At 54.7% G+C, this 11,045-nt stretch overlaps 1 protein-coding gene across 1 annotated transcript; it reads left to right on the top strand.

Moving 5' to 3' along the window:
• Positions 1–7,656: 7,656 nt before the first annotated feature.
• LOC119090869 (uncharacterized) lies at positions 7,657–8,516 on the top strand (the record flags this gene model as incomplete). The annotated part of the gene is given in 1 exon segment (XM_037213606.1): positions 7,657–8,516. A coding segment is annotated over 1 exon segment (606 nt), but the record flags the coding sequence as incomplete, so codon positions are not given.
• Positions 8,517–11,045: the final 2,529 nt, after the last annotated feature.

The following is an 11,045-nucleotide window of genomic DNA, read 5'->3' as shown; positions in this document are numbered from 1 at the left end:
CGACGCAACTGTTGACTTGTATCGACATGACTTTCTCGACGCAACTGTTGACTTGTATCGACATGACTTTCTCGACGCAACTGTTGACTTGTATCGACATGACTTTCTCGACGTGACTGTTGACTTGTATCGACATGACTTTCTCGACGCAACTGTTGACTTGTATCGACATGACTTTCTCGACGCAACTGTTGACTTGTATCGACATGACTTTCTCGACGCAACTGTTGACTTGTATCGACATGACCTTCTCGACGCAACTGTTGACTTGTATCGACATGACCTTCTCGACGTGACTGTTGACTTGTATCGACATGACTTTCTCGACGCAACTGTTGACTTGTATCGACATGACCTTCTCGACGCAACTGTTGACTTGTATCGACATGACCTTCTCGACGCAACTGTTGACTTGTATCGACATGACTTTCTCGACGTGACGAAGGTCAATTATTAGAACGACTGCATACCTAAAGTAGACTAAGAACGGACGATGCTTAAATGCTGACAGCGGATGTCCTGGAAGCAACAAAATTAGTCATAAGATAATTTCTTAGCCGTGCATTTTAGCATTGTTCTGATTGGACAGGATTACATTCACGAAAACATTCACGTATAAACCAGACAGACTTTGGTAAACAGTTTAGTTTTCTTATTCTGCCGTTGAAAACGAAATACGACATATTACAAGACCTTAGAAAATAACCCAAGATAAGACAAACAAACTATCGTCCCACTGTCTTACTAAAAGCAAACAACATTTCCCTGCGGACAAGACTTTGAGGGAGATAAGCTCCCGACAAGTAAAGGGCAAAAGCTATCACAGAATAGACATTGTCATGTATTATAGCAATATAAAAATTGTAAACTTGTTAGTGAGAAACGGTTCTGACAGATCTGCCGAAACAAAGGCACCGATGTAGTGTATAAATTCAACTATAATCTCGAAGGCTGCTCACTTTATTGCATACGCTGTATTGCAGCAGTCGCGACACTCACGATGTCTGACAATGCACTCGCACGACGGGGCACCTCTGGAGCACATGGAACACGGACATGACAGGACATTGTCACAACTGATGGACAACGCCGCCATCCTTCAGTCATGCAATCACAGAAAACGCTTCCAAATGTGCATATCTATTGAAGAATTATTCACAACTCTCCACAATCAAATTCTTGCAAAACCTCAGTTACCAGATGGTGGACAGTACCACCGTTGATGTGTTTGTGACTACCTGTCTTTGTAGTGTTGCCATTGCTGATTCATTTTTATCGCATTCAGCTAACGATAAGAATACTTGTCTTCTCCGTACACTATTATTTAGGACAGAGACATCATCAGGTATGTTATTGGGATAGAGATGTACAGCCTCCGTTGTTAAAGACTGAAAACTTATCGCTTGCGCCAGTTGTGTTTTTTTCGATGATGAGCTAAGGTCGCGAGGCATTAGCATGCACATATATCGACGAATCTATGAGTGATTTTGTACGAAGTATCTGTACCTCAACCATAATGTAAAGCGGAAGTTATGGTCCTGAAACTATTTGGAATGTGTAGGAAACCGGCGTGACGACGTTATAAAAGCCGAACCGAAGAGTAACTCGGAGGGAGCAGAGAAAGTGGAGTTTGCCTCATCAGTGGACCACTTAGACGTGACCCGCGCGTCACCGGGGGTGGATGTGTTTCAGCGATAAGGAATCACCACCCGTGCCGCAACTCTCACTGAGTACACTTCAAGACGTACTTTCTGAGAGATGTGCCGATTGAGTCTTCAGGCGGTACAAGCCTGTCGGGGTGGATGGGCGAGGAAAACCCCCTCCAGTTCCTCGATCACTTCGTGCGGCACACCAAGAGCAGAAGGCCTCAACTAAGCGAATGTGAATGAAGTAACCATTTCCAAATTCCTTCGCATACAAACCACAAACTTTTGCTGTTGGACCGCTCGGCGTATGGACTAAACAAACGTTACGTCTTCAGCGCGTGTGAACATGCATTATAAACATCCTAGATCAACCCTGACCATCTGTTATGTGTCTGGCATGGCATCCGTGGCACCGTGGAACGCGACAACAAGTTTCAACACATAGACGGGGCTTAAAGCCATCCGAGTGCACCCGTTTGGCCGGGATTTCCTCCCGGAGACTGAGTTTTGTTGAGCGTCTCCGGGACGGACCCGCCTGGCCCGGCCCACTCCCCGGCGGACGCGGACCAGCAGAGCTGCTCTGCTGGTGCAGGCTGGGACCGAGCCAGCGTCTCAGCCGATAAGGCGTGCCGGCCCAGCAACGCTCCCGTTCACGCTGTTCAGTGGTGCAGACCGACCCAGCGTCTCAGCCGATAATGCGTGCCGGCCCAGCAACGCTCCCGTTCACGCTGTGAGCGACTCATCAGAAGACAGAACGGCGGGGTTCAACGAGAGCCTCTGAGATGCCGGAGGACCGTCAGAGTATTCCGAGAACTCTGCACGGACTCCCAAGGAAAATGAACACGAGAGAGCACCTGCTTCCAGGAAGTCAATCGCACGTCTCGGACCGGCTGTGAGTGGTTTGTTGCCTTGTCATAGGACAGGCCAGATTAAACAAAAGCAGGCTCACAGAACACCAAATCATCACTGGAGGTCAGTCTAAGTATTAAGACCAGAAGACCCTCACCACGTCCAAAGACCGGAAGCCGGCTAACAGGAGCCGAAGAACAGCCACGCGAGCGTCATTGGCGTTAGTGACGAGGCCACTGGAACAGCGGAAGGCCGTCAAGCGGTCCAAAAAGCCAAAAATCCCCTTTAGAGATGGGAAGCAAACAAATGAGAAGACAAGCACGAACCGGATGAGGAAAGAGGTTGGGGTGAAACCGGGCTGGGCGGTGGAAAAGCGGCTTGCGTGATCTGCATAGAGCCATTCTCCACCCCGAGGGCCAGTGAGCGATATGTTTGCCCCCCTTGACAGATAGCAAAGAGGCAGTTGTCCCCTGGCGCTGCCCCTGGCGCCCCCGTAGGATTGATATACGAGGCCTCTGCGTAATCGTGAACAGCAGCGCTACGAGGTTGAAAAGAGAGAAAATGAAGGAAATTATGTATGTTGGGACACATTAGTAACATGTGCAATGTAATGGAATTAAAAAAAAAACGCATATGAGGTCCGTGCTAATACTTCAACTTGTCAGAGCTCTGGTCTTTCGATTGCCCCCACCCGTGACGGGGTGGGTTCAACTCGCTTAAGGTGCTCACCGTTTGTTCTTGACGGACATGGTTTGCGGTCGGTGGCAGCGGTCGCGCCAAAGTTTAAGGGACGTCACATAGCAGGACGGCCCGCGCCGTGTCTTGCGGCACGTTAAACTTTCGCCACTAAATTATACCGCTGACCTAAAATTGCACGATCGTTGGTGGATTTGCTCACACAATAAGCACTGCTTAGCGTGGGCTCGAATTTTATAAAGCCATATATTTGAAAATGGTTCGGACTGAATCTTCAAAAGGCGCAAGAGTGTCTTGAATTAAAGGTCCTTGGCCGACTGAAGAGGGATGAGGATGACCACCTAAAGATTTCTTTTATGCTATATTTTTCGATTCCAAGCGACATATATATATACACATATATGCATATATATATATATATATATATATATATATATATATATATATATACATATGTGTGTGTGTGTATATATATATATGTATATAGCAATTCTAAGCGATATGTTGCTTGAAGTCATTGACAAAAAATAATTCTAGGAGCATTATTCTAGAAAATGATTTCCTCTTACTTTTCTTTTTTGAATTAATAACACTTCTTATATCTAAATCATTCATTTTACAGCATACCTGTAAAATTCTTAAGAAGTTATGGAACCAAAGGATGCAAGCCGTATTGCGTATGTGTATAATTGACAATGATACACAAAACACTGGCCCAATCACTCAGGAGCAATGTTGGTGCCCACCAGTCCGGTCGGCCACTGCCGAAATACTCACAGAAAGCGATTCCAGTCCGGTCGGCCACTGCCGAAATACTCACAGAAAGCCATTCCAGTCCGGTCGGCCACTGCCGAAATACTCACAGAAAGCCATTCCAGTCCGGTCGGCCACTGCCGAAATACTCACAGAAAGCCATTCCAGTCCGGTCGGCCACTGCCAAAATACTCCAGAAAGCCATTCCAGTCCGGTCGGCCACTGCCGAAATACTCACAGAAAGCCATTCCAGTCCGGTCGGTCACTGCCGAAATACTCACAGAAAGCCATTCCAGCCCGGTCGCCACTGCCGAAATATTCGCAGAAAGCCATTCCAGTCCGGTCGGCCACTGCCGAAATATTCACAGAAAGCCACTCCACTTACAAGTTTTAAGACCATACAATGTTTCAAGACTGAAAATACACGTATGTACTTATATGTACTCATTTCAGGACGTTTCTGCAATATTTGCCTATAACTAAACAAGTTATGAAGTTCTAATTTTTTTGCTTTGGCCTCAGGCTGGCCTCAGCCAGCGCAGTGGCCTCTAGGAACTCAACAAATTAGCCAGGCACACATCATCCTTAGGGCTTTCCCACGCATTCAGTTGCTGAGGCCATTTAGCATCGCCGGCGTCTCAACCTGGCAGGGAGGGCGGGCACCGCGGGAAATCGAACTCCGTACTTCTGGTATCCCAGGTGCGCATCTTCACCACTACATTATCGGCATGCTCGCACGGGTAGCAATTGGATGCACGTAAAGATGCTAAAAATTTCGGTTGGCTTCGCTCCGCCGTTTATTTGTTTTGTTTTGCCCTTGTTTCTGCTAAGCCCAAAAACATTACGCGGGACGCACTTCCGTGACTTCTGCCGAGCCCGGCTCAGACCCTGTCTACATTTCAAATAGAAACTTAATCAAACCAAAACTGTTGAAAACACGATCTTGTAAAGACATAATGATACTGAATTAAAATATACCTACAACGAATGTCACCAAGTTATATTTTCGATTGCCACAATGGTGCGCTAATGGGTAAAAAAAGTGTTATCACGTCATCATGTCATGCACTTACAAACGAATGTTTCAAGGTGTGCAATAAACAGAAAAGATCCCGCAGAATTGGAAGGGAGTGTAGCTATTTGCGTCCAAGAGCTACAGCAACAACACCATGGTGAAAGTGGTAATGACACGTGATGGCATCGATGAGAGCGCACGAAAGTAGCAGCCGCACCTGAAGAATGAAGAGCATTACGTTCTAGTACGTATGCTAGAAATCAACATCAGATTTCAGCCTTCCTGTAAAAAGTTGTGTTATTAAGATGTTGCAGGTACGAGATTGCTCCAGTCACCTCCTAATCCAGCTTTACACGCAAGGCCCGGAATACACTGCATGTGCCCGGCCACTATAGCCGAATATCAACATGTATCTTTTTTGAAGTTTCTAGTGACATTGAACTAGAATCTGGGCTAATGTTATCATACCAATGTGAAGAAGCTTCATTTTGGTAAAGGTTGGGAATGGGGGAGGATGCCGTAATGAAAACTCTGTGAGAAGAGCAATTTTCTCCTGTAAGAAAATTGTTAGGATATAAAGGGACTACTGCCCCCCCCCCCCCCATGCGAAGATAGGCGGGGACGCGTCACCCGCACCCAGCCCCCCTTGTCCCCTGCGGCGCCGCCCGTTCATCGTCGTATAGCTCAAGTAACAAGAGCAAGTTGAAATTGAAGTCTATAATTTTCAACGTGAGACTTCGGGTGCCGTTCCGACTCCCACCCGCTGCTACTGTGAGCACAGGTGACCTATACAAGCTCTTCGACAGTGGAATTTCTGCAGTGCATGTGGTCCCTACAGAGGAGATGGAAGGGAAATCGTGTGAAGCAGCGTGCTTCAGTGGGCTGTGATTATAGGTAGTAACAGTGTACGAAACGGGACGGAAAAATCCCGAGTTTCGTTTTACCTCTACCGGGAAACCGGGAAACATCGGGACCGGGAAACAGACCAGACCTTTACCGGGAAACAGACCAGATCGTTTTGAATGCCAGTTAGCGAGTCGTAGCGGACGTTGACCTTGCATGACCTTTGTACCACATACATGCATGATAGAGGGAACAAGAGAGACAGGACCATGGCGTCTGTACACATGCTCTGTCTACAGGCATTATTTACAGGAGCTCGTCGCGATGGTTTCAGATCCAACAGCCGACCGTGCATTTGTCGTTAGGTTGACTTGTAAGCGGCATGACATCACGTCCGAATCCTCCCGAACCTGTGGACCTGCCATCACTTGGGTGGCTTGAGATGCGCATCATTCGTGCCTTCTGCGCTACTCTTGCGCCGGATACCCGCAGGGAATGGAGTTCCGTCCTTGAAGCAGAGACGGCTCAGAATTGCTTTGACTGCAAGGCATCTAGTGGGCGCGACCGCATCATTGATGCATTTTACGATGCGGAAAGGGTCCGGACGACAATTATCCTCCGGGTTCCTAACCATGCGATTAACAACCGGTTCATTGGTGAGGGCGTGACGAAAAAGCTGCAACGGCAATGGCCTTTTAAATGGCATCGCACGCGGCAGCAGCGGTGATTGGCGTTGGGCCTCGCTCGACTGCCCCTGCCGGCCGGACCAGACCGGGTCTGGCGCCGCGGGTCGGGTCCGCCCGCGGTGACACGTTACAGATCTCGTCCGCTTGCGGGTCGTTTCCCCAATCTCCCGTCCCAGCAGCGCGGCAGCGGCCGCGCCGCCGCGCCTCTCCGGCGCGCCGGCCGCCGGCTCGGCTCCGGACGCGGCGCCGCCCGGCCCGAAGCCAGAGCCGGTGCTCCGGCCGGGGATCAGACCGGCGCCCGGCCGCGCCGTGCCGGCGCACGCGGCGCAACAGGCAAGTCGCTGTGCAGGAGACCGCCGCGTATCAGTGCCGCCGCGTCTGCAAGGTCGCCACGCTATCGTGCGCGAGTGAGGACTCCGCCCCCGTCCTCCGAGGACTCCCGTTCGCCGAGAGCCCCAGCTGACGGCCGCGCGGCCCGCCTGAACCCCGCGGCGGTAGCGGCGTGAAAGTTGCGGCGGTGAACGGCGCGCGCGTGGGCCGCCGGCCAGCTGGGCGGACTGCGACAGCGGACCCGGACCGGAGCGGAGCGCGACGGCGTGCTTACCGCCGGTCGATATTTCAAGCCCGTTGCTATTGATTTGCAAACGTGCAGTGTGCCGTCGTGACCGGCGGGCTTGTGGTCGCCGTGGTCGCAGCCGTCGGGCACGGGTGGCGCTTCGCCCAGCTGCGGCGCGGTCAGTCCGCCGGCGGCGCGGACGGGTCCAGTTTTTAGTGGGCCGGGCGGTAGCCCGCACAGGGCCAGTTTCCCGCCTTTGACGCCGGCGCCGGGCTTCCGCGGCGAGGCTGCGTCGCGCCGTCATGTTCGAGCCGGAGGAGGAGCACTGCGCGCGGCGGAGGCCGATGCTGGCTCAGTTCGGAGACACGATGCGGCTCTCGTCCGTCGGCGAGGAGTGCGAGGAGTTGCCGTGCGCGTGCTGCGGCGAGGACGCGTGCTGCGCCGACCTGCGGCAGCGCTCGCTGGACATCTCGGACACGGAGAGCGGCGGCCGGGAGACGGGCGTCGAAGGCCCGGCCGGCGCCGCCGCCGACGCCACCGACCTGCGACTGATGGCACCGCCCAGCGCCGAGCCCGGCGCCCAGCGGCGCCGCTCTCTCGGCGAGCCGCACGTGCTGGCCTGGCGCAGCTCGGCGCTGGAGGAGCCGGCGCTGGAGGAGCCGGTACGACCGCGCGTCCTCAGTACGGGCAGCTTCGGGCTGCGCGCGCTACGTGGCTTTCTGCAGCGGCGGCGGGTGCACGGTGCCATCCGCGAGGACCCTGACCCGGAGCGGCTGCAGCTGCGCCGTTTCCGCCAGGCGGCCGAGAAAATTCGCGCCGAGATCCACCAGCAGCACCTGGACGAGCGGCTGCCCGAGAGCGTCGCCATGCGCGGCATGGACGAGCACACGGCGATGCGCTACCTCTACCCGTGGGCCTCGGCCGAGCTACTAGCCGTACTCGAGGACTTCGGCGTCCACCCGCGCCGAGACGACCGCTCCGAGCGCTCGTCGCTTTCCAACTTTACCGACACGTCCGGCCGGCTCACGCCCAAGCTGAAGATACCCAAGCGGCTGTCGTTCTCGCGGCCGAAGAAGCCACGCCCGGACGCCGGCCAGTTCCGGCGCAGCCCCGAGGTGCTCAATCACCAGGTGACGTACGCACCCTACACCCAGCTCACCGAGGAAGAGGTGGCGGCGGCAGCCGCTGCCGCCGCCGCTGTCACCTTCCACCTGGAGGAGCCGCCTGAGGCGCCGCCACCGCCGCCTGTGCCGGTGCAGCAGGCGCTGGTGCCGATGGTCGGTGCGTGCGCCGGCTTGGTGGCCCTCACCTCCGGCCTGTCAGCCGCCGCCGTGCCGCCAGCCGAGCCGACACCGATGCCGCCGACGTCGACGTCCCAGCCCGTAGCCAACATCGACAACAACCTGCTGCACCCGCTGCGCTCGGTGCTGACGGCCGGACAGAAACGCAAGGCCTTCAGCAGCTTCGTCCAGGTGAGGGTGACGCAGAGGAGACCCCGCTGGAGGAGGGGGGGGGGGGGGGCGCATGTGGGCGTTGATATCCGTAGTGGTCGGACGAGGACGCCAGCGTACCGGCGAGAGAACGGTGCAGCCCCACGCTGCGAAGTCACTCTTTTGCGAGGCGGCGTGAACAGATTGCATAGATTGGCCGGGCCATGTGATTTCATGACGTCAGAGGTGGGATGTGCTGACGTCAGATGCGGGCCGGACGGCGGTCAGGTCGACCCCGAAACAAGCCGCTCTTGCGTTTGTCCGGCGCTGGCCGCTGCCGAGTCCGGAGTGCTGGCCAGCGCCAGTGACACGACGCTGTTCGACCTCCCCTTGAGACGTGACAGTCGTTCTCAGGGAATAAACAGACCTCCAAAAGTCCAGGCGTGAATCCCATGCAAATGTCCAGACGTCCAAAATGGGTGCGGACTGTTTAGGTTGCCTCGAATGTGACACAATAGATCGATTAGGAAGGGCGCCGGACGGACGCCGTGTCCATGACGACAAGGCCGCGACACCCATTCGGGTTTGCCTCCGGGGAGCCGGCGTCGGCGTATGTGGCGCGCTGGCTGGCGGCGGTGCGGTCTGCTGCGCCGCCCGGTCAGCCGGCGCTGCACGACGGTGCGTTACCCGGCCCCGCTTCGGACCAAGGTCTGGCTTGACGACGGGGCCGATCGGCCAATCAACGGAGCGGGCCGGGCCAAATCCGGCCAATCCGGTGATCTGGACACGGGCCGGTGGTTTGAACTGTCCTGACACTGGCGGCGCTGGCCGAAGGACGTCAGGCAGCGACCGGGCCGCGTCCACAAGGATCACCACCCGACGGTCAAGAGACTCTGATGGCTGACGAGACTGGAGATGGCTTCTGGCCGGACGGCGCTGCCGCATGAGGTCGGCACCTCGATGGCGGACGCGCTGCTGATGTCCTGTCTCTTCTGCTGTGTCAAACAGACGGCACCACCCGCCGCGGCTGGAGACAATGGCCAGTGATGACCACCATCAAACAACGCGCAGCGCACATCGACCGTGCTGCTTGAAAGTTATGATGGGCGGTACGTTCGAAACGCCGGGCTGTTGGCAGCTTGTTTTGGTTGGAATTTTAAGATCAGGTGGAATTTGAGTTCATCAGCAGGCGTCATGGATATATAAATCATGGCCACAGAATGTCAGTAAAATTATGCAGTATAAACAGCGTTTAGTGAAGTTCAATGTCTGCTCTATATACCAACTCCAACCGAAAATGGCGGGTTATGTTCTTTCATGTGGCCATGGGTCCATCACGAGACAAGGATCACCAGCTTAATCACCAGCACCAGTTCTGCTTAACTGGAGCTACAATTTCCATCCGTGATGAACAATTACTTCTCTGTGTGGATAACAAGAAGCACTCGTCCAGGCCTGGCTTCAGAAATAAGTTGTCCAAACTGTACGGAACAGCGAGCCATTCTGCTTAGGACGGCCAGATGCCTCAAACTTCAAGCTACGGTTCATGAGATGCCTCATCCATGCGTGTAGCATTGAATGGCAACCGTCCCAACCAAAAAACTTTCCGGAAAGCGAACCACAATTCCTGAACCGTATCGCCTGTGAGTGCGTGACCGTGGACGGAATGCGGCGCATCCGAGCGGTTGCATTTCGTTTCAAGTATCCCAGTTAAACCGCGCTTGTGTCAACCCAGCGAGCGTCCAGTGTAGACTCGGCTGCGGGTTCAACCGCATACAAACACCGGTGCAGTGAAGTCATCAATCAACATTGGCTAACAAAGAGCTGCCCTGATATCAGCCGCAAACCACATCTAATGGCCTGATCCGCTCCATTCGACAGTGGTGCTCTCACACAAGGCAAACTCGCGCCATGGTATCTGTATTACATCGTGGCCACTTAACAGCGCTGCATTGTGCAGCGAGCAAGGTTGGCAACATTGCAGACTACCGGGAGCTCGATAGTGCAAGTCCCGCACGCGCCGACGAAACGAGACGAGACGTGAAGCAGAGGAACAGGAGACGAGAACGCAGGCAAACTGCGGAGACGGGAGACGAGACCAGACGGGCTGGAGACCAAACGGGCTGGAGACCAGACGGGCTGGAGACGAGACGGGCTGGAGACCAAACGGGCTGGAGACCAAACGGGCTGGAGACCAGACGGGCTGGAGACCAGACGGGCTGGAGACCAGACGGGCTGGAGACCAGACGGACTGGAGCCGGTGCGGTTTTGGCAGTGGATGGCTGGATAAACGCTCGCGCTACCACATCATCACGCCAGGCACCTGCACTCACGCCGTAGCGTTGCGTCCCACGCCGGCGACGCCGTGAGGCGCGCTGCCGTTCTCCCTACGTCCCAGCTGGCGTTCTCATCCCAGCTGCGGCATTCTCGCGTTAACTGCGGCGTTCTCACGCCAGCTGCGGCTGAGAACGCCAGCTAGGGCTGAGGGCTGGCCTTGCAAGTTGCAACCGACCGCGACAAGCGACTCACATAACCTTGCGGCTTCCTCGATGCGTAGTCGCGTTCCGCGGC

The sequence above is a fragment of the Pollicipes pollicipes genome, unplaced genomic scaffold (genome assembly GCF_011947565.3).
Source record: "Pollicipes pollicipes isolate AB1234 unplaced genomic scaffold, Ppol_2.1 Scaffold_3151;HRSCAF=3691_pilon_pilon_pilon, whole genome shotgun sequence".
Lineage (NCBI taxonomy): Eukaryota > Metazoa > Arthropoda > Thecostraca > Pollicipedomorpha > Pollicipedidae > Pollicipes > Pollicipes pollicipes.
Note: the sequence above shows the minus strand (reverse complement) of the source record. Positions and strands in the feature narration are given on the sequence as shown.